At 58.6% G+C, this 22198-nt stretch overlaps 1 protein-coding gene across 14 annotated transcripts in view; it reads left to right on the top strand.

Annotated features, from left to right (window-relative positions):
• CAMK2B (calcium/calmodulin dependent protein kinase II beta) overlaps positions 1-20976 on the top strand; it is a 131212-nt gene extending 110236 nt beyond the window's left edge. For 2 of the 14 annotated variants that reach the window (XM_077118134.1, XM_077118108.1), the window contains 11 exons: positions 2129-2166; positions 2335-2406; positions 4485-4529; positions 6337-6385; positions 8375-8488; positions 8917-9030; positions 10238-10366; positions 16655-16730; positions 16957-17051; positions 17565-17799; positions 18466-20976. In XM_077118134.1, the coding sequence (XP_076974249.1) occupies positions 2129-2166; positions 2335-2406; positions 4485-4529; positions 6337-6385; positions 8375-8488; positions 8917-9030; positions 10238-10366; positions 16655-16730; positions 16957-17051; positions 17565-17797 (965 nt within the window). In that variant the 3' untranslated portion in view covers positions 17798-17799; positions 18466-20976. Of the gene's footprint in view, positions 1-2125; positions 2167-2334; positions 2407-4484; positions 4530-6336; positions 6386-8374; positions 8489-8916; positions 9031-10237; positions 10367-16654; positions 16731-16956; positions 17052-17564; positions 17800-18465 lie in introns of all 14 variants that reach the window. The other 12 variants (XM_077118150.1, XM_077118126.1, XM_077118196.1 and 9 more) reach the window with 9 other exon arrangements.
• The last annotated feature ends 1222 nt before the right edge of the window (positions 20977-22198 follow it).

Raw genomic sequence — 22198 nt, 5'->3', positions numbered from 1 at the left:
GAAAGCTCCAGGGACATCTGCTCTAGCTGCTGCAGGGGTCCTCTGAGGTCTGATATAAAACATTTGAAAGAATTAGCAGGTGGATATAGGAGGAAAGAGAACCAAGCTCACTGAAACTGATGTTTGGACACTCCTCCTGGACTCCCCACACCAAGCCACCAGTGAGCCAGGTGGCCAGCAGGCAGAGGGAGGTACTGCCGGGAGCTTAAGGCATTCGCCTGGCTGTCTTAACAGGCTGTGTGGCCCTGGCTGGCCCCTGAGCTGCACAGGACCTCCTCCTTGTGACCTTTGACATGAAACTGTTGACCGACAGCAGAGTGTTTCTCAAATGAATGGGGACACCAGCAGCAAATGTCACAATCATGTGAAAGTTTGTTGCACAGAATGCTGAGCCCAAGCCAGGGTTTGTGATGAAGCAGGTCTGCAGTGGCACCTGGGAGTCTGCATTTCTAACCAGTACCAGGTGCTGCTGCTGGTCTAGGTCTCCCATCCCCCCAATTTGAGAACTCTGGTCTAAGTGATTTCCTGACTGCCCCAAGTGATTTCCTGACTGCCCCATCTGTCTTACAAGCGGATACAGGTGGTTGGCCCACATGACCTGCCTAAGTTATAGGCCCCAGGCTCAAGCTGGAGATGTGGCCTCAGTACACAGCAGGAGACCCTGTGGCAGGCCTGGCTGCCAGATCTTATGGGGTGGGCAGAAGGGGTGGGTGGGCTGTGCGCCTTCCTTTCTTTCTTGCCTTGGGGTGAGGGAGCCACACCTCATCTGGAGAGGCACCCCTGTCCCCTCACATGGCCTGAGCCTGCCGAGGCTACAGGTCTTGGGGACTGCTTGGCTCTTCTCCCTGTCCCTCTGAGGCTGTGGGGAGTGTTGTGTGGACTGGGAGGGGCAAGGGCCCTGGCAGGATGCAGGCAGCCTGGGGGGCGGTGGCAGGGCGTGGGGGGCGTGAGTGCTGAGCCTGCTGACCAGTCTTGCCTGAACCCACACCAATCTTGTTTTCTTTCTCTCTTCCCTCCTCACTCTCTCCTCTTCTCCTCACTTTTCCTTTTCTGTAAGGTAAGCTGACTTTCTTTTATTTATTTATGTATTTTCGGCAGTTCTGTAATTAACACTCTAACACCCTGTGGAGGATTTAGGGTTCCGTGGATGTTATAAGGCCAAGGTTTCATGAGTCTGAGGTCTGCTTTGGCTTCTCACAGGCAGGGGACATGCACTGGGGTAGCAGAGCCCTCAGGGGACCTCCCACCCCGCCTGGCCTCCATGGGTAGGGGTGAAATGAGGCAGGCAGGCCTTTTCTGGTCCCTTCCAAGTGTGTCCATCTTGCTGTCCCCCGCACTCAGAGCCCAGGATCTTTGGGGGATTGTAGGCAGGGGGCCATGCTGACCCCACCCATCCATTGCCTGCTGGGGGCAGGGTCAAGAGGCAACCCTGACGCTGGGGGATGGGGCTGGAGGGGCCTTTGAGGAGGAGGGAGAGCAAAGCTACAACTTGTGTGCTGTGAGCTGGGCAGGGAGAGCAGACCTGAGCATTAGGCTGTGCTGCGGAGTTTGGAGTCCCGGTCAGCGGAGAAAGAGCACGGGGCCAAGTGTGGAAGAAGGAAGGACCTGGAGTCCAAGAGCCAGGGGTAGCACCGGGGCCATGACCAGACTATTTTCCATGCAGTGGCCAGCTGCCCACTCCCCTCCTGGAGGAGGGTCCTGGAGGGCTTAGATCCCAGCCCCCTCATCCAAGTCCCTTCCCAGGCTCACTGCCATGCCCACTTGTGCCAGCCCCTTTGCTGGACATATTGAGTGAGAGGGGGAGAATGGGAAGGCGGTGGTGTTGATTTTGACCCATACCAGAGCCTGCAGGTTGTCCTGAAGGTAAGGGACAGTGAGCACTGGGATGCTCCCTATTTCCTGCCGGTGCCCCAAGCCGGGATGGAGGAAGCATGGTGGTGTCCCACAATTGCACATAGCAGTCAGGGCAGGGCTCTTCCCCAAGGACCTAAATGACTGGCCGGCCCTGAAGGCCTCCCACAGGGCCAGTCTGCCCTGGGGGAAAGAGCTAGGTTCCCTATGAGATGACTTTTCTTAGCCCAGCTCCTTGCCGTCGCTTATGGTACCTCTTTCCCTTCCCATGCAGCAGCCAAGAGCTTACTGAACAAGAAAGCGGATGGAGTCAAGGTGAGGCTCAGCTGGCCGCAGTGGGCCCCTCCCGCCCCGGGACTGCCCCTCCCTCTGCGTGCCCCACCCCGGGTCCGTCCCACTCAGGACTCCACTTGGGCCTTCTGCGGAAGCAGTGGCAGCTTCTCCTCTGCGTCTCATCAGCCTCCTATCCTCCTCTCTCCACAGCCCCAGACGAATAGCACCAAAAACAGCTCGGCCGTCACCAGCCCCAAGGGGACGCTCCCTCCTGCCGCCCTGGTACTGAGCTCCTTCTCGGACCCCCAGGCTGTGGGGTTGCCTCCTTGCCAGAGGAGCCCAGGGTGTGGGGCGGGAGGAGGGGTCAGACCCCCATGCCCATTCCACTGCCTCTCTGGCTACTCCTGCACCAAGGCTGGTGGGGTGCAGACAGACATGAGGGAGGTTCAGACAGGCACAGGCCTGCTGCAGGGAGCCCCTCACTCGGGGCACCTGTCCTGAGGACACCCTTCAGGATGCAGAAAAGTGGGGTACAGGGAGAGGCCTGACTCCCCCAGTGAGGCTGATGGGGGATGAGCCCTAGGAGAAGCTGTAGTTCAGAGGAGGTGATCTTGGGTTCCTGTCCCCCAGGGTGCCTACCCTGGCTTCTCTGCCCCCCAGTAGTATAATGGCAAGACTAGGGTTGGGCCTGACTTGGAGGGGGCTGGGCTAGGCTCTGTGCAAGGGAAAGCCAAAAGTGGTGTGTGTGATGCCCAGGGGGACGGACCTTCAAGGGTCAGGGGGAGTTGGGCCTCCTGGAGGGGTGCAGGTGGGCCCCAGGGGAGCAGGCCACAGTGGGGCAGGGTGCTGGTCTTCCTGGAGTAGTCTACCTCCCTGGGCCCTCATCCTGGATCCCTGCAGACCCCTGTGTGTGGAAGATGGGAGGCTCTGATCCTCTCCCATCACCAAGGCTGGCCATGCCTTAGTGATTTCAGGCTTGCCAGAGGAGGAAAGGACCTGGTTTTAGCATCTGACTCCTCCCGGTGATCTAAGAGGGACAGAGCCACAGCCCCTGGACCCCATCTGGCTCCTCAGCAGATTCCTCAGTCATGGCTATGTCTGCCAATTCCAGGGGACCCATTGTTCCTCCTTGGCCCTTAGCAGAGCAGATCGGCTCCCCATCAACATTCATGTCCTGTGGCCCTGTGCCCGGGATGAGAGAGAGCAGGGCAGGGGAGATAGAGCTCAAGAGCTAGCGAATTGTTCCTGGGCTCTGGCTGTTAATCTGCCTGAGAGAGCAGTAGAGCTAGAAATTGCCTCATAGGTGGTGAATCCAAGGAGGATCAGGGGAATGCCCCATGGGGAAGGAGTAGTGAGCAAGGCTCCTGTGGGCAGTCCCAGTGAGCCTGCTATACCTCTCTGCCCATGACCTGAGTGTGCTGGCCCTGGCAAGCTCAGAAGGCACCCCAGCTAGCTCTGATCCCTTTCAAGTCCTGCCCAGGTGAACCCCATGACTAATGTACCCACATGTGTGGGCTTAGGTTCCATTGGCTCCATGTCCTTCCCTGGTCCACTGGGTGAGTCTGATGCAACCTGTTCTGGAGCAAGCCAGCTGAGGTGCTGGGGTGTGCTGGTGCTGAGGCTCCCGAGTTTGCTTGAAAGGAAGCATGTTTGGATGCCCCCCATTTGCTCCTAGAGGCTGGGGCAACCAGCCCTGGACTGCCCCTTGGGAAGGCTGAGTTTGCCAAAGGACCAGCTTGGGCACTGTTGGGTGGGGGCATCCCAGCCTGGGACATCTCATTTCCAGGAGGGAGCTATGGGCGTGAAGCAGGTGGAAACCGCTCACAGCAGCGGGCGGTGGCGGGAGGGTAGCCTGGCCCAGCCCCTCTCCAGGGTCTCCCGACAGTAGGCACAGCCTCCACCGTGTGTGCTACCCCTTCCCACCCCCCACGGTGCCACCTGTGGCCCCATTGCGCCATGGCAGAGGTCCCATCAGTACCAGGTGGGTGGGCAGCCGGTGCCTGAAGCAGAGTCAGTGGGCCGTTCCCAGGCCCTGCCTCGCAGCCAGCCTGGCCCTCTCCCACACATACCACGCGCTCCATCACCCTTGCCGCACCAGCCTGGGGAGACGGCCTGTGCGGTCCCTTCGTGTGACCCTGGCCCCAGGTTGCTCCTGCCAGCCTGTTCTCCACTCTGTTTGGAATCATCCTCGCTGGGCTAATGCCGGCCCACCCCCTTCCATCCACCACCCCCTCCACTCTGCACCTCCTCCTGCCCTCTGCGCTCTCTCTCCCATGCCCCCTCTTCCCTTTGGATCTTTGCTCTCCTCCTTTTCTCACTTTCCCTCTCTTTCCTCCCTCTGTGTCTTTCTTCTTCTGTAGGAGCCTCAAACCACCGTTATCCATAACCCCGTGGACGGGATTAAGGTACTGCTGCCTCTTTCCTCACCCCCCACCCCCTATGGGAGGCCCTGCTTCTTCCTTGCACGACCCCTGGAGCTGGGGGAAGGGCCCAGGATGTTGGCTGGGAAGCCCACTCTATCCCTCCCAGGGGCAGGGCCCGGCCTGCCAAGTCTCTCTCCAGAGGGTCCCAATAAGACAAGGGATTTGAGTTTGGTCCTCACTCAGACAGCTGAGGAATGCGGTCACCGCCCCAGGGAAGGTCCTGGGTGCTCTAACCACAAGGACAGGGCCACCGTTCAGTCAAGTCCACCATGTGGCCAGCACTGCTCAGGCCAGGGCTCCTGCTGTCCGGAGCTGGGCCCACTTCTTAGGAGCTGAGGGCACCTGCCTTGCACGGGAGTGTTCGCCATGGTCCCCTTGCCTTCATGCCCGAGTGACTTCCTCAGGTCCCAGGCAGGGGTCCTGTCAGTGCTGGGCTCAGAAGGAGAGGGGACCCCCTGGCTGAGTGAGGAGAGCAGCACCAGAGTCCCCCCAGAACGGCTTCACTCATCGTGCACGCCCCGTTGCCTCTGCACCCCTGTCCCCAGCACTTCCTCCCCTCCTCCTCCACTCCGCTCTAAGCCATCAGCTCCCATCCGGGCACATCAGCATTGTCATCCCTGAGCTCAGGGAAGGGGCCGGCTCTCTGGGATGGCTGGAAGGACAGGAGATGGGAGGCAGGGGTGGGGGGGGGATGGAGGTGCAGCACAGCTGTGTCCTAAGATGGCAGGAAGGGCCCGACTTCCACCTGCACCCTAGGCTCAGCCAGACTCCCACAGCGGGGACCCTGCTCCCAATCCTGACGCCACCACCCTGGTCCCGTTCTCAGAAGGTATTTGCCTAGACCAGCCCAGTGCTTTTGTCCTGGAGGACCACCAGGGGCCACGCCATCACACAGACCCAGATCCAGGGGTTTTAGGAAAGTGAGAGGCCTAGTGGCTTTGTCCCCTCTCTTTGGGCTGTGGAGGGGTTTGCTGGGACGCTGTGTGTGTCCAGGTGGTGGTGGTGGTGGGAGGACTAGGGCTGTGCTGAACCTTGACCGGGCACCAAAGGCACTGCTCCACCCCACCCTCTGATGTCGGGTCCAAAGTAATGGGTCCAGTCGAGGTTAGGGTGGGTAGCCTCTGGGGACCCTTTATCAAGATTTTTCTTCTGAGGAGTAGAGACAGCTTCCCTGGGGATTGGTGGGTGGCTGAGGGCCCAACTTGTGGCCCCACAGAACCCTTTTGGGAAGTAGACGCAACCACAGGCGTGCTCTACCTTGGTTAGCTGAGTGTAGGAGCCTGTCAGGAACCACAGACTGTGGAAGGCTCCCCCAACCTCAGCTGATGGAAGCACAGGCCCAGGCAGGTGGGGGGGGGGGTGGGAGTGGGACCTTTGACGCTCCACCAAGGCCCAGTACAAATCCCTAGTTAAGTCTTGGACATTGACAAAGTGCATTTTCTGATCTCATGGAAGTCTGCTGAGCACCGCGGATTCTCCACCTTCTTGGAGGGAGGTGAAGTGCATCTTGAGGCTGATGGAGTGGGCCCCGAGCTCCAGGGGGCAGGGCGACCTCTGACTGGAGGCCATTGTCACCCAAGCTGTGGGACTAGCCCTAGTGGCCCCCTGGATTTCCTGGTGGCCAGTCCTAGAACGTGCAGGTTTCTCAAACCCCTGGAGACCCTGGTCATTGGCACCACTGAGCAGCCTCCACCACGGGGGCAGAGGCGCAGGGAGCTCCCAAGGGCTGTAGCTCTTGGCCACACCCTTGGCCGGCCCCTGACCCGCTCTCCCCGCTGTGTCTCTCCAGGAGTCTTCTGACAGCACCAACACCACCATTGAAGACGAAGACACGAAAGGTACCACGCACCCCACGGGTCACGTTGCAGCACCGGGCCTCACGCAGCTGAGCCCCTCACATCACACCCCCTCCCTCCCCGCAAAACTGCCTCACACCTCCCTCACACTCTCTCAACTCTCACGCCCCTGCTGCCCCTCTTACACCCCCATGCCCACCTCACATACCCTTCTCACACCCACACCCCCTGATACCGCCCCCCACACTATCCCCTTACATCCCCCACAAGGTACCCACACAACCCCCACACCTTCATACCCCTTACACTCCTCGCCTCCCCACAAGGTCTCCTCATCCCCCTACAAAGACACCTCACACACACTCCCAGTCTCCTCATGCCCCCTCAACCCCTTCACACTGCCCATCCCTCCCTCACTGGGTGTGGGCCAAGGTGGACTTCTCTGTGAGGTGACAGGCCTCAGTTGGAGCTCATGTCTGGGAGCCAGGGCGGGACGCCAGGGGCGATGAAGGAAGCCCGGATGTCCACCCTGCACACACCTGCCCTGCGCTCCGTGATGCTGCATGTCTGCACTGGGTGCACTGACCATCAAGGCCAGCTGCCTAGGGCCCTGCGGTTACCTCCATGCAGTCCACAGCACCCAGGGAAGGGGAGCACCCGAGGTTTCTGCGCAGCCAGCCTGTGGGAGGCAGCTGGTGAGGAGGCCCCACCCTCTCCAGGGAAGGCTCAGCCAGCCCCCAGGGCTAGCTACGCTGAGCTTCCTGTGTCCAGGCCAGGCCCAGCTCATACAATGGGAAGAGCTCACAGGCAGAATTTGTTCAAAGATGTTTTTCTCCTCTTAAAATGTCTTAGCTTTCTGATTTGGCCGCGGCTGGCCACTGGCATTTGGACAGGCAGCTTTAGCAGGAAACGTGCGATGTGGCCGCCTCTCTGTGTGCATGCTCGTGGAGAGGTGGACACCTGCCTTCCTGTCCCAGGCTCATGCTGGGCCCATAGGAGGGGCTGTGGGTGCAGGGGATTGTGCCTGCCTCACACCCCCACTTCCAGGGCTTCTTCCCCTCAGGCAGTGGCCTTATGAGGCAGGGCCTGTTCCCTCAAAGGTACCCCCCCCCCCAGCCCACCCACACGTCCCTCGTCTGCTCCTGAACTTTCTTGTCCCCATCCCAGACGTTGCGGCCTTCTTACCCCCTCATGCCCACCACCACCCAGCCCGGGACCTCCTCACCCTTATCACGTTTGCAGAGTAAGCCCTGCCCTCATCAGGGGCCCCCAGACCCTGCCTTGCCTCCCATTCTGCTAGGGTGGAGAGGAGCACAGCGTCTTTGTTCTCTTGGACACGGCGCGAGTGGAGGCACCCCGTGGCTGCCAAGACCTCCCTGGTGCCCACTAGCTTATGGCAAAGACTCCTGAGGAGATTCTGCCTTGCCCACGCTGTGGGTAGGGGTGTGGGGCCAGGCATTGGGTGAGGGGCTGCACCTACAGCAGAAAGTGCCCTAAAGGTGGGTAGAGGAGAGATGGAGCTTCCAGCTCCACCCCAAGCCCTTTGGGCTGGCTGGATAAGGATGGACAGGTGGCCCAGGGGAGGTGGCAGTGGGGATCCTGATGGGCTCAGAAGGAAGCGTGGGCTGGAAACTGGCTTGTGTGACTCCCTGAGCCTCTCCAGCTGTCCCTCTGGCACAGGGCGCCTGCACCCAGTGGCTTGTCCTGCCCAGGCTCCCTCACATGGCAGTGCAGCTGCACTCAGCTCTGGGCACGTGCACCGGATGGCAGCGTCCTGCCCGTGGGAGTGTGCACCCTGTCACACCTGGGAGTCCTTGACAGGACAGAGGTGACACCCTCACTGAGTGCTGTGCGAGTAGAGAGGGCAGGGCATTCTCTGATTTCCTCCTCTGCAGCCCCAGGCCAGGTCGGGCAATCTTGGGTTGTCCCCTACTCCTTCTAGCTCTCCCCCTCCTCCTGTTGGTGCTGTCTCCCCATGTGATCCACGTTCTGCTTGTTGTTCACTGTCGTGTCTTGTCTATTCCACACCAGCCCCCAGGATCCCTGACATTCTGAGCTCGGTGAGGAGGGGCTCAGGAGCCCCGGAAGCCGAGGGCCCCCTGCCCTGCCCGTCTCCAACTCTCATTAGCCCCTTGCCCGCTCCGTGTAAGTAGCCGGGCCCTGCTGTCAGTGGGGGTCTCACTGAATGGCCTGGCATCCCCCTCTGAGTGTACAGCTTCCAGGGGTCCCTCAGAGGCTCTGCAGTCTCAGGGCCTCCCAATGTGGAGCCCTTGAGCCCCGAACTGGCTGGGCCTGCTTCCCCCACAGTCCAGTGGTCCCCAACTCTGCGAGGGTGCTGGGGAGAGGCCAGTTGACAGTGAGCCCCAGGCTGCTCGGTGCTCCTGCACTCAGGTTCAGGGCTCACCTCCACAATTGCCAGGAACTGCCCAGGCTTTGCTTTGCCCCAGCTCCGGGGCTCCCTGCTGCTGAGATGCCCCCCCTGGTGTGGGGCAGCACCCTCCTTCCCTCCCTCTACTCTGTAACCCCTCACTCAGCGCCACCTTGTGCTCACCGTTTCATCTGTTCCGCCCCAGCCCCCAGGATCTCTGACATCCTGAGCTCGGTGAGGAGGGGCTCGGGCACCCCGGAAGCCGAGGGCCCCCCACCCTGCCCGTCTCCGACTCTTCTAGGCCCCTTGCCCACCCCGTGTAAGTAGCCACGGGGACTCGCAGCAAGTGGCCTGGCGCTAGTGGCTTCCCTGCATCTGCGCGCATGGCCTCCATCTTGGGGAGCCCGGCCTGGGGCCCCAGGCCCACTCGCCTGTCCCCGCACCATGCTTCCCTGGGCCGTGCCTCGCAGCTGGCCTACTCCCCAGCATGCCCTGGAGCCTGCAGCTGGCTGCTCCTTCCGGAGCCCCTCCAGCCCCTCAGCCTCACCCCTAGGATCTACTCCAGGAACCCAGGGGTAGGGCAGACCTTTCTGATGTCCAGCACAGGGACCAAGCTCAGGCCATCTCTATTGGAGAGCATCTCCGGGCAAGCTGTTGTCCTGTCCCCAGCTACCAGGTGCCAAGGAGCTTGCTCTCAGGGGCTGGCCCCATGCCCCTGATTCCAAGTTCCTGGTGGAGGGCAGCCCCCTCATCATCAGAGGAAGCCAGAGGAGGGCTCTGTAACCTGAACCCAGACCAGCCCTCTGAGCGGGGGAGGGGGGAACTCATAGTCCAGGAAATACCACCAAAATGCCCCCCAGCTTACAAACCTGAAGGGAGAGGAAGGGCCTGCCCACCGGCTGGGCTGAGGTGCCCCAGAGAGGGTCAGAGCTATTGCTGGCTACGTTTCTGCCCCTTCAATCATTTATTTGTCTAGTACACACTCACTTGGGCCTTTGGTGGTCAGCCCTTTTGGAGGGGCAGCTTCTGCTTAAAGCAGCTCTCCATCCCACCTGAACTAACAAGTGCGCTTGGCCCAGGCTCTCCTTGGCTCTCCAGAGGCTCCTTCTGTCCCTCTCTAGCCTCCATGTCCCTCTACCTCCCACATCCTTTCTATAGCTGCTGCCATGCCCCAGAACTCCCTTCCATGACCCTCATCCCCTAAGTCCCCCTCCATTCACATCCTCCTCTAATCTTCATGTCCCCTGCTATCCCTCTATACCTGTCAAGTCAAGTCTCCTTAGTTCCCCCCATACCCCCTCCACCCCCCATGGCTTCCTTCTGTCCCCCCCCCCCCACATCCCTCTCCATCCTCCTCTACCCCTCAAGTCCTCTTTTATTCCCCCACACCCCCTCCAGTCCCCATGGCTCTCTTCATCCCCCCCACCCTGTCTACTGGCTTGGCTTTTCAGCTCCTAGGTTTTCTCTCCCTTTTGTGCCCCCTACTTGCCTGCCTCGTGTTCACTGTCTTGTCTGTTCCACCCCAGCCCCCAGGATCTCTGATATCCTGAACTCGGTGAGGAGGGGCTCGGGGACTCCAGAAGCTGAGGGCCCCCCACCGGCGGGGCCCTTGCCCTGCCCATCTCCGACTCTCCTAGGCCCCCTGCCCGCCCCATGTAAGTAGCTATCCTGAGTGTACCTGCTGGCTGCCTGGAGCGGGTACGTGGACCCTTGAGGCCTGAGGCACCTCGTGGGGCTGTGTGGTGTCCCACACTCTGCTGTGGGGTCACTGGCCAGCTTGTGCGAGGGCAGAAGAATGGGGAAAGGCAAAGGGATCCCCTGCCCTGTAACAGTGTATTATGTTGAACCATATGAAAATGCCATTTGGTCTCAGAAAATTGAAATTGTGACTAAAGAAATATGTGTGTGTGTGTTTATAAAGACTGGTGTGCATGAAAATAATCAGAAAATAAGGGTTTGTAGTTGCACTGTATCACTCAGAACCCGTGTGATCTGGAGTTGTCTTTGGAAGAGAAGTAGCAGTAAAAAACAGTCAGGATGGCTGCAACTCCACTGACGGGCTGCGTGGAGACAGACTGTGACAGTGCATGGAAGACTTTGCAGGCTATTAGGTGCTGGGTTGAAAGGTCTTTGGGTCTGGGGGGCACATCTTGACTTGGGATCTGAGGGTGGAGGAACAGTTGTTTGGAGTTAGGGGGATGGCAAGGAAGAGAAACAGGTCCTAAGACCTGAGAAGTTGTGGCTGCTGGCTTTGGGGACTCAGGAGGTACACAGCTAGAGCGGAAGGGGCAGGACAGTGGAGAGCAGACTGGGGACTGTAGGAGGAGCAGAAGTGGGTTAGGGGGAAGGAGCTGGATAGTGAGAGGTCTGGGGATGGTGCAAAGCTGAGCAAAGGCAGGATAGAGGAGGACAGGCTAAGGGTCATGAGAGGTACAGAGCCAGGGAAAAAGGTTCAGGATAGTGGGTGCAGGCTGGGGCCTACAAGAGATGCAGAGTTGGGGGGTAGGGAAGGAGCAGTACAGCAGGAGCAGGCTGGGGGCTATAAGAGGTGCAGAGCTGGGGTAGGGTCAGGAGCTGGGGAGATGGGCAGAGACAGTAGCCTGATGGGGAACTGAGAAGGGAGGCGGGCACAGGTCTGGGCCACCTCCCCAGGCAGGGAGGGGCCAGCAAGGCCAACCTGGGCTCTCCTGCCTGTCTGCCGACTGCCCGGCCGCCAGCGCCAGTATCGCTTACAGGGATGGATGACATCTCCAGGCCGCTGCCACCCCCACCGCTGGGGAAACACCCGGCAGGGAGGTGGCACTGAGGTGCTTCTGGAGAAAAGACTGCTGGGTCGGGGGCCCGGGATGGCTGGGGAGAGGCTGGGTGAGTACCTGGGAGTCCCGTGGGGCTCTGCTCAGTCCCTAGGTCAGGACTTAGGGCCCTACTGAGGTGACAGGCAGGACTAGGAGGGTTGCTGGCCCAGCCCATTTCCTCTGCAGGCTGGGCCTGGGGGCTGTTCCAGGCAGCCAGGGCAGAGGTAGAGGGACAGAGGGAAGACTTTGGAGCTGGCAGAAAAGAGGGGTTGGTGTTGTTTAGCCTGCAGGCTCTAAGGAGCATTTCATCTACACTGGCACCTTCAGGGGCTGCAGCTGTCCTGGCCAGCCCAGGGCAGGGTCTCAGCTTGGCTAGGGCAGTTGAAGGCACATCCCAAAGATGGGAGCCAGCGTTGGTGCTGGTGATATGGGGGCAGGGGGACAGCCTTGTGGCTGGAGTTCTCAGAGGCATGGGAGGTGGGGTGCAACTGTGAGCAGCAGCTTCAGCTTGGTGGCATTAGAGAAACCTCTCTTGCTACAACATCTTGTTTGGTTACAAAAGTGGGCCAAGTTGAGGGTGAGACCCAGAGAAGTATAGGGTGTGGGGAGATGGGGTCTCCGGGGTCGGCTCAGCACCATCAGGCTGACCCTGGCCAGCTGGCTGCATGTGGCTTGACCTAGGGTTAGGGGGCCATGGGGCAAGTCTGCAATGACCAGGGACTCTGAAAGGAGGGCTCCAAGCAGAGGGACAGAGAGATGGGTGGCCACTGTGGGGCACAGGGAGGGGAGTTGGCTGAGCACCCGGTCCTGCAGGGATGAGCTTCATCCCCCAGGAGGTTACAGCTGGTGTGCATAGGCTCCCTGTGGGTGTGGCTTCTCCTGCACTCTGAGTCTCCCACACCTGGAGTTTGTGGGCTCAGTCATTGAAAGTGCATCTTGATGGGAGGGGTGGTTTATCCATTTCTGGGGTCTGTCAGGAAAAGGATGTGCTTTTAGCTCAGTTGACCCTGGAAAGGGGGCTGGGATGTGTCTGCCTTGGAGCATGGAGGAGAGCGGGGGCTGCCTCCCAGGCTGAGGCAGCAGGTCCCTGGCCCACAGCCTTTCAAGGATAGACTCTGCCAGCTGTCACAGTCTGGGATGGTGGATGCCCGCTCGCTCCTGGACAACCAGGCCTTCCCGCTCTGTCCCCCTCCTCCAACACAAGGCTCCCTCTGCCCTCGGGGATTATAGCCAACCCGCTGATCCCTCCGCAGCCCCCCCTGCCCAAAGGGGGACAGGTGTCTGGGCATCAGGCTGCAAATGGACAGACCCTGGCTGGTGGGAAGGATGGGCTCAACCCATGGTCAGAGGGGCCCAGGACAGGGTCACTGCAGCTTTGGGGCCATCCCCTCACCTGGGAAGTGGAGCCTCATGCTTGTACCACCTGAGGTTCCAGCAGGGCCCACAAGGGAACTCTGAGATGCCCCCAGGTAGGCCAGCCTGCCCCCCACCCCCTGACAGCACCTTGGGCTGTCCACTTCTGAGCCTCTGGAGCTTCCAGACCAGGCCTTTGCCCACCAGCTCAGCTCTGCCTCCCTCTTGGCACAGGGCCTTTGTGCCCACTTGGGTTCCTCACTTCCCCCTGGGGAGCCCTCCGATACACAAGAAGTATACCTTGCACTTCTCCAAGAGCCTGGGATATAGGGGACACAGAAGTGGCCGCGTGCTATTTGAGAAACAAGGAAAGGCCTATGGGAGGATGGGGGGCGGGTCCCTGGCTGCGGGTGGTCCAGCAGAGCTCAAGCCCAGCCCCTGCCCCACCCCCACCCCATGCGGTCCAGACAGGCAGGGCTTGTCCTCACAACTAGTGCTGAGAACTGCGGCTCCTTTCCATCCTTTTCTGCTTGTTTCTGCTAACTCCCATCCCACGTTTAATTAAAATTACTTTAAAAACTATATCACCTCATTAAATGGAAGCTCACTTTCAGTTAGCCCAGCACCAGGAGGCTGTGAAATCAAAGTATGTGGAAACAAAGTGTCAGCATTCAGCTGCAAAGCTGCCTGCTGGGGGGTTGGTGCTGGGGCCTGCTGGCTTGCTCTGAGAAAGGGGGATTAGGGTGGGGGGAGGTTGAACATGGAGCAGATTTCTACCCTGATGGGATTAGAAAGATTGCCTGGGAACGGAAGAGAAAGGAGTCAGGAATGACTCCAGCCTTCCAGAGATTGCCTGAAGCCATCGGGAACCCCCAGAGTGAGCCTGGGGAATGGGGGATGGGGCTCCTGAGCAGGAGGGAGGGCACTGGGCTTGGGGTGGAAGGGAGCAGGTTGACGCTGGGAGAAGGCAGGCAGTGGGGCCCCCAGGTAATCCAGGGGAACCAGAGTGGGCAGGCACTCTGCGGGAGAGGGCGGGACAGGCTTGGCTGGGCCTTGTTCTGGGGCTAGGGGACATCTAAGGACAGGGTTTGGAGCCCCTTCCCAGAAGTGGCAGGTGAGCCTTGGGGATGAGTTTTGTCCCAGAGGAGAGAGAGGCAGAGAGAGCAAGTTGCTCTGAATTGGGAGAGCCAGGTGGGCAGCTAGAGGGTGGTACGGTGTTGGGAGGGAGGAGAGTTGCACTGGGGGTGGGGGGGTGGGGGGGGGTGGATGGGGAACCAGCGCTGGGATTGGTTGACATTAAGTTTCTTGGTTACATAGGGGGCATCTTCTAGAGTGGGGAATGGGTATACAGGCACACCTCACTTTATTGCACTCCCCTTTATTGTGCTTCACAGATTCTGCATTTTTTACAAATTTAAAGTTTGTGGCAGCTCTGAGTCTGTTGAGTAAGTTTACCAGTGCCATTTTTCTAACAGCATGTTATGTGTCACCCTTTGATATGTACATTGTTTTTTTAAGACATAATGCTATCACACACTTAATAGACCATGGTACAGTGTAAACATAACATTTATATACACTAGGAAGCCAGAAAATTCTTGTGACTTGCTTCATTGTAATATTCACTTTACTGAGGTGGTCTGGAACTGATCCCACAATATCTCTGAGGTATGTCTGTACTTTAGTTAGTACAGCATACCTGTCCATTTTTAATATGCTAATCACTCAGTGTTGCAAAAAATGTGGCTTGGATTGCTCAGTTCCTTAGAAAGCCCAGGGCCTTTCAATTCTTATCTTTTAAGAAGTACCTGCCATGTCTCTGAAAGGGGATCATTTTATTTTTAACAGAGGCTGAGGAGCCTGCCAGGAAGGGGAGCTAGTGGGGGGCTGCATAGAGCAGGACAGGGTGGCAGGAAGTGGGGGCAGGGTAGCACAGGGAGGGGCTCCTGGAACTCACGGCCCCCCACAGAGGCTGGCTCTCCTGGGCTGACCAAGATGGTCTGGACAATGTTTGTGCAGAGAGATTTCCCAGAACCCAAATGTGACACATTCTTTTAGCGAGGCACCCAGTCTTTGCCAGTGTTTTTGTGCATATCTCAGGAGTCTTTGGGAGTGGAGTTGGAGAGACGGGGACAGAGCCTGAGGGTAGCTGGCTGGGGGGAATTGGTCATTTGGTCCCAGCTTGGGAAATGGGAAATGCACATGCTCAATTAGACCCTCTGCAAACTGAGTCTCCTGGTAAAGGCAGGTATGTGGCTGAACAGGGAAACCACGGAAGACCCACCCCAGGGGCTGTGGTGAACAAATGGCCAAGGGCCTGCGCCAAATGCAGGCGGCTGGCGGGAATGCGCTGGTAGGGGGCTGCTTGTCCAGCCCTTTGAATTTTTGCCTCGTGCATGAATTTTGTGCTTATCTATCACCATGATGTAACGTGTGTGTGTGTGTGTGTGTGTGTGTGTGTGATGGTAGCTGTGTCTGCATGGGCATGGGTCACAGACCTACTTCAAGATAGGACCTGCCTCTGGGGAGATGAGAGGAAGACATAATTGAGACGAGCTACACAGGGGTTAAAAAAGTCTTAATTTTGAGATTTCAGCCCCTCGGGTGTGGATACAAAAGTGAGAGTTGTGTTATTCTGTATGTTGAAAACATTTTACAATACAAATGAATGATATTTAATTAAAATTAAATTTATTTAAATTTTTAAGCGGGGGTGGGGTACAGTTGGTGAATGCATTGGTGAAGGCCAGGAGGTAGGTGCCCTCTGGGGACGGTGACACCGCAGAGGGCGGGTGCCCTCTAGAAGAAAGGCTGAGGTGGCAAAGTTCGAATGAGGCTGAAGATCAGAGCCAAGGAGATGGTGCTGGGAGTTAGGCTGGCGGTAGAGGCTGCAGCCTCGCAGGCCACAGGGGTGTATGTGGGGGATCCTGGAGGTGCTGCTCGCACCAGCCCGATCTTAGGAACTGTGGGTAGACTTGGGTGATCTGAGAAGGTGGGAGAGGAAGGGGCTGGAGTGAAGGTATTTTTAAGGGAGCAGAGGCCCCAGAGTGCTCTGACCTGAGAGCTGTCTGCTTCCTGACCGAGCCTGCACCTCCATCCACCCACATCCCGCTTCCCTGTCACCTTCTCCCTCCACGACCACCTGCCACCCCATGGGCCAGCACAGGGCCCTCCTCATGGATGTTGCCCAGGGAGGGCAGGCATATTTGTCTCTTGGCACACCCTCCCTAGTTAGCTGCTGAGTGAATCAGGGACTAAAGGCAGTAAGAGTGGGGATAGCCAGGGGCCTGGCAGGGGCTGCTAGGAAGCAGGAGAGCAAGGGTCAAGAAGGGCTGCAGGGTGGATCACCTAGTGGGGCAAGCAGGAAGGACGGCTACTGGTGATACTTGGGGAGCACTATGGGGAGGCTTTTTTCCCCTTTTCTGTGTTTCCCAGATGTTTTGTTATGTGGGTGGTATACTTCTGTCCTTTAAGACAGTTGATTTAAAAATGTAAGATGGAGTGGTTGGGTTTGGAAATCCTGGGCAACTTTGGAGAGAGCAGTTTAGGCTGAACAGGGCACCTGGTACCAAGGCCCCAGATGTCCTTTCTGAGAAGATGCAGGAGCGAGGGTTGATGGGGATCATTTCAGTGTGGACATCTACAGCTCGCACTGGGCATGCAAGGGCCCCTTACCTCTCCCGGAGGGATGGGGTTGGGTTGAGTTGGGTTGGGGGGCCCACTGGAGACTGAGGGGCGGGTCTCATGGTCCCAACCCAGGCTGGGATTCTCCCGAGCGACTTTGTCTCCCTCCAGCCCGCAAACAGGAAATTATCAAGATCACTGAACAGCTCATCGAGGCCGTCAACAACGGTGACTTTGAGGCCTACGCGTGAGTCCTCCAAGGAGGGTCTTAATGGACCTGGTCTAGGCTCCAGAGCTGGTGTCTGGGGACTGTGGTGTGTGGGCTGCCACTCTGCTCTGCTGCCATCTTCTTTATGACCCTTTCCTGGGCAGGAAAACAAGGGTGTAGGATGGGGGGCATTCCACTGCAGGGGCTCTGCCCCGGTGCCCCTAAGTGAAGGGTCTCTCCTCCTTTGTGTCTGCCCCATCTCCAGGAAGATCTGCGACCCGGGCCTGACCTCCTTTGAGCCAGAAGCTCTGGGCAACCTGGTAGAAGGCATGGACTTCCACAGATTCTACTTTGAAAACTGTGAGTGGGGGAGTCCAGGGTGGGGGTGCTGAAGAGGGATACTCCAGCAGAGCCCTGCAGACCCCTCTTGAGATAGGGGTACAGTAGGGTTGTGCCACCTCATGGACACCATGTCCCCTCAGGGGAATTCCTGTCACAGTGCCCACCCCTCACCCCCACCCCTGGCCATATCCTGCCCACGAATCACCCTCTTGGAAGGGCTCATGGCATTCCTGGAAAAGCCAAGTCCCTCCTCCATTAGATACTTGGGGTGGGGGTAGCAGCGTTGGCAGGAATGTGGGGAGGGGAGGGGCAACCGCAGCAGGCAGTGGGAGGTGGTGGGTGGGTGAGGCCAGCAGCAACAATGGGGAAGCCAGTGTGAGAGTGGGGGATCGTGGGAGGAGCAGAGCCCCAGAGTGGCTGGCAGAGGCGGGAACAGCTTCCAGCCGGCGGAGGAGAGGGGAGCCAGGCCTGCCGGGGAGCGTGGGGGCGGCCCTGCAGTGCCCAGCCGCAGCTCTGCCCGCCGGCCCGTAGTGCTCGCCAAGAACAGCAAGCCGATCCACACGACCATCCTGAACCCGCACGTGCACGTCATCGGCGAAGACGCGGCGTGCATCGCCTACATTCGCCTCACGCAGTACATCGACGGGCAGGGCCGGCCCCGCACCAGCCAGTCCGAGGAGACCCGCGTGTGGCACCGCCGCGACGGCAAGTGGCAAAATGTGCACTTCCACTGCTCAGGTGCGCCCGTGGCCCCGCTGCAGTGAAGGTGAGCCCCCCAAACACCCCCCACCCTGCTCCAGTAGCAGGTGCCCTGCTTCCAGCTTCCCAGGATCCAGATGGGTGGAAGGAGCCCAGCATCCAGGAAAGCCAAGAGGGTGGTGGGCACCAAAGAGGCCCTGCTCCCAGGGGCACTCCCTGCGGAATCCCAGGTGACCACAGGCAGTCAGGCCAAGGTGGCTAGAGTTTCTGAGTTCCCAGGAGAAGCCAGAGGAGTGAAGTAATATTTGGGAAGATGGCAGGCTGCCCCTCATGTTTAAGTACACTCCACATTTAAAAGGTGGCTGAGTGTAGCCAGAGCCTTCCAAAGGGTGGCACAGAGTCCGATAGGCTGACAGGAGGGCATAATGAGTGGGTGGGGGTCCCGCTGTGAGGCGAAGCATGCATGCACCGTGATGAGCCTGGAGCGTGCCCACTTCTCAAGAGCCAGCAAAGACAGGAAGACTTGTTAGAACCCCAAGAGGTCAGTTACATGGGTAGAACTGAAACGGCAGAATGGAGTCGAGTGTTTTACAGGGATGGCAGCCTAACTGGCTAATAGCAGCCAGAGCCCCATTTCCCAAGCTGGCCCTTAAGCTCCCTGCAGGGTGCCCAGCTGCATAGAAAGTTGGTCCCTGCCTGCCCTCACTTGCTGCTGTCTGCCCCTGTGTTCCAGAGCCAGCCTCATGGTCCCATCCTGACAGAGTTGGTGTTTGGAGCCAAGCCGCCCTTCGGGCGCACGGCCTGCCTGTCGCATGTTCGTGTCTGCCTCGTCCCCTCCCCTGGTGCCTGTGTCTGCAGAAAAACCAAGACCAGATGTGATCTCTTTTTAAAAAACAAAACGACGGCAACTTAAAACCACCAAAAAAATTGACATCAGATGAAATGGGAAAAAAAAAAACTTAATGAAGAAAAAAAGCTGTTAAAAAAAAAGTCACTGGCGTTTGGGGGCTTCGAAACCAACCAGCTGCTCCTGCCCCCACAGCTCCACGTGTGTCTGTTTTCCGCTCTTCGGCTCCTGGGGGCCCAGGTGTGGCAGTGAAATTGTCCACAGGGCTCCACCTGCCTCTGTTGACCCCACCCCCCGTGTTGAACAGTGTTAGTTTGTTAGATAACACACACACACACACACACACACACACACACACACACCCTAAGGTATTTTGCATTCTCTCTGCCAACGCATGGGCCTCTGCAGTGGTGTGCTTGCAAGTGGCTGTCGTGACCTGTCAGGTGTTTCTGGGGAACGGGGCTGTATCTGTCCCTCTGGGCCTCTCCTCCTCTCTCCGCTAGTTGTGCCTGAGAGTTGCTGTCATTCCTTCTTGCTTTCTTTCCTTTCTTTCTCCTATCATCTTTCCCTCCCTGTGAGGGGTGGCTGTGGGGCTTAGCATTCCCACTCTCTCCCCGAGCCATGGCTGACGAGTACCCGCAGAGGGCCAGGCCAGCACTTCCTGCCCCCTGGAGCTGCCCACGGGCCACGGCAGGAGCAAGTTGTGACTGGGAGGCTGGAGCAGGCCAGGGCAGCTCTTTTCCTGCCAGGGCCTTAGACACCACCACACACACTGGGAGGAAGATGGAGATGCTGTGGAGGAGACGGAGAGGGGCCGGGGACTTTGACTTGGCTTGGTCCCAGCCCTCCAGAGCATCCTGAAAGGCTCCAGGGCTCCCAGCTCTGCCCTTTCCAGGGGACAGTGAGCTGCAGATGTGGGGAACACTTCAGTTTCAGACTTCTTACCTGGCAAGTTGGCTGGGAGGACTCTGCTGGCAGCAGCTTCAACATGCCCGGCTGTGGAGTGAGTGCCCCAGCCTGGTCAGAGGCACGTGGGTCAGTGGCTCTGGCTGGCGGCCTCCTCCCAGGCATCCTGGAAGAAGACACAATGAAGAGCTCTGGGTTCCCTGTCCATGCCTGAAGCCAGAGGAGGCTGGGCTGAGCATCTGGGGACTGAGGTCTGGGGTAGGTGGGCTTCCCATCAGGAAGCAGCAGAGAGGGTCAGGGTCCATGGAGATGGGTGGCTTGCCAGGTTCCCGGGTAGTTGTGGGTCTTAAGATGTCTGGGTGGGGAGCAGAAATAGGAAGGGAGGGCTGTACTGTGGGTGGGAGGGCAAGGTAGGGCTGGCCACGGGTGGGGGCCAGGAGGTGGTGCTGGGGATGTCATCTTCAGGGCTGAAGCCTCCCCACCTTAGCCAGCGCCCTCCAAGTCCCAGCTCCTCCCTAGCTGTGTTGAAGGCTGCAGGGGATCTGCCAAGGGACAGCAGAGTCCCGGTGTGGAAGAGAGAAAAGGCTACGTGTGGAAGAGGCACAGGTGAGGTGGCGCCTCCTAGAGACAGAGGTGAGCCCCAGGAAGTCTTGGTTTGGACACCCGGGAGCAGGCCCAGGACGCCAGAAACTTGAGTGAAGTGAATGTGGAGACGGTTGTGGCTGTCAGGCCAAGGCAGGAGAAAAACCTGTGTCCAGCAGTCACCCCTGCCAAGGGCAGGTGGGCCAGTAAAGAAGAACCCTCTGTCCCCAGAGAAGGGCCCACCAGCCCACCTTATGTTCATGTTCATTTTCAACAAGGATTTTCTTTATTTTCCCTCCCTCTCCCCCTGACAAATCAAGCCAAGGGTGGGGCCTGGAGTGGGAAGCAGGATAAGTATCCTCACATCCAAGGGGAGTATCCATCTGTGGACACTCAGCTGTGCTCAGGACAGCTGTGCCAAAGTGCCCAGACCTGTCCTCCAAGCACAGCCAGGGTAGACATCCACCAGGAGTGAGTCCCCAGGCCCCAGAACTGTAGGACATGACATGGACAAGCACGTGGCTGATAGCCATCCCATTCCCCTGTCCCAGGGCCTCTATCCTCTGACTCTCTCCTGGGTACCACCACCATGGGGCCATCTGTCTGGGGTGAATGGGATTTTTTTCTGGGGGATAGTCCTTTTGCATGACCTCTAAAGAAAAAAGTGCAGCCTGCATTGCTCCCAGGTGCCCATGTGTGGTGGTGCCCGTCTGGCCTGGGGCCGCGGGAGGACGCTGCAGAGGCTCACTGGCTGCCCCACGATGCTGGCCGACCTTTTTCCCTTCTCTCTTTTTGCTGAGTTTCATTGTCTTTTCTTTCTGAGCCTTGTAAGTGTACAAAAAAATTATTCTTATTTTGTTCTGTCTCGGGAAACTGCAAATAAAACAAGAACAGGACAAACTGCTTCCACACAGCTTGGTGGTTTATGCCCGGGCCCCTGCTGACTTCCACTCCATCTTCACCAGGCCTGGTGCCGCCCCCCACATCCTTGTATCCCAGGCCTGCTTGGGGTCCTTCTTTGCCGGGTCAGCCAGCTATGGGACGACGGGGCAGAGAGGGAGGTGGGACCTGTGAGGCTCTGGGTGGCCAAGGCTGCAAAAGTGATGTGCTCAGTGCAGGCAGCACCAAGTCCAGCGCCACTGCTCCTAGACCTCCTGCCTGAGTCTGGGGTAAAGGGTGGCCTCCCTGGCAGCCGTGCTTCACAGCTCTGCCAGCTGTCCCCCCAGTCCTCTGGGCCAGGGGTTTGTGTCCTCTACCAGGGAATGGAAGTCTGCCTTGCAACTCCCCCAAAGCCCCAACCCTTCAGCCAGTCCAGCAGCTCAGGCCTTCTAAGGACAAGGCCCTCTAAAGTCTCCAGGGTGGAAGGAGCCCAGCTGTCCTGTGGAGGCTCTCCTTTGTCCACCCGCCATTTGTGCTGGACCAATGCTGGGGCCACAGACACCGCTCTAGATGCTGAGGATTTGAGGTGAGCAAGACTGCAGGGTGTGGTTCCCTGGGGACGTGAGAAGCTGGAATATGGAGAGAGAACACATGCCCGCACGGAAGTCACAGAATGGCGGATAGGTGACCACTGTGATGATGCCATGAAGACAATGACGATGATCAGTCAGGAGAGACCCAGACAGGAACCTGTGGGGGGTACAGACCAAGGGCAGCCAGGGGTGAAGGCTCTGGAACAGCCCACTTGTAACTAGGAAGAAAGGAGCAGGAGGCAAGGTCCACAAGTCCACACAGGCCAGGTATTAGTATCCTTGCAGGCCAAAGCCAGGCCTGGGGATTTCATCCTAGGTACAACAGGTCTCCCCCACCTGGGCCTGTGATGTCCCCTGTTACCCTATCCCACTTGCAGAGCCAACATTTTCCCCTGCATCAGCTTCTCCCAGACCTCAGTCTGGGACCCCAGGCTGCCTACTCTCTGTCTTCAGCTCTGAGATCACCTCCGTGTGTCAGGAGGCCAAGGTAATGCCAGGCCAGCATCTCTGCTCGCCGCCTGGCCACCCCTGAGCAGGCCCTGCCCTGTGCCTGAGTTGTTCCTTTCATCTTTGGTGCTGGGGGCCTCACCACTAGCCCCTGCCCCACGCTGCATGTGGTCTCCCAGGCCCTGGGGCCATATGCTTAGCCCCTGCCGGCT

Source organism: Tamandua tetradactyla, chromosome 1 (assembly GCF_023851605.1).
Source record: "Tamandua tetradactyla isolate mTamTet1 chromosome 1, mTamTet1.pri, whole genome shotgun sequence".
NCBI classification, from domain to species: domain Eukaryota; kingdom Metazoa; phylum Chordata; class Mammalia; order Pilosa; family Myrmecophagidae; genus Tamandua; species Tamandua tetradactyla.
This window is presented reverse-complemented; position numbering and strand designations above follow the sequence as displayed.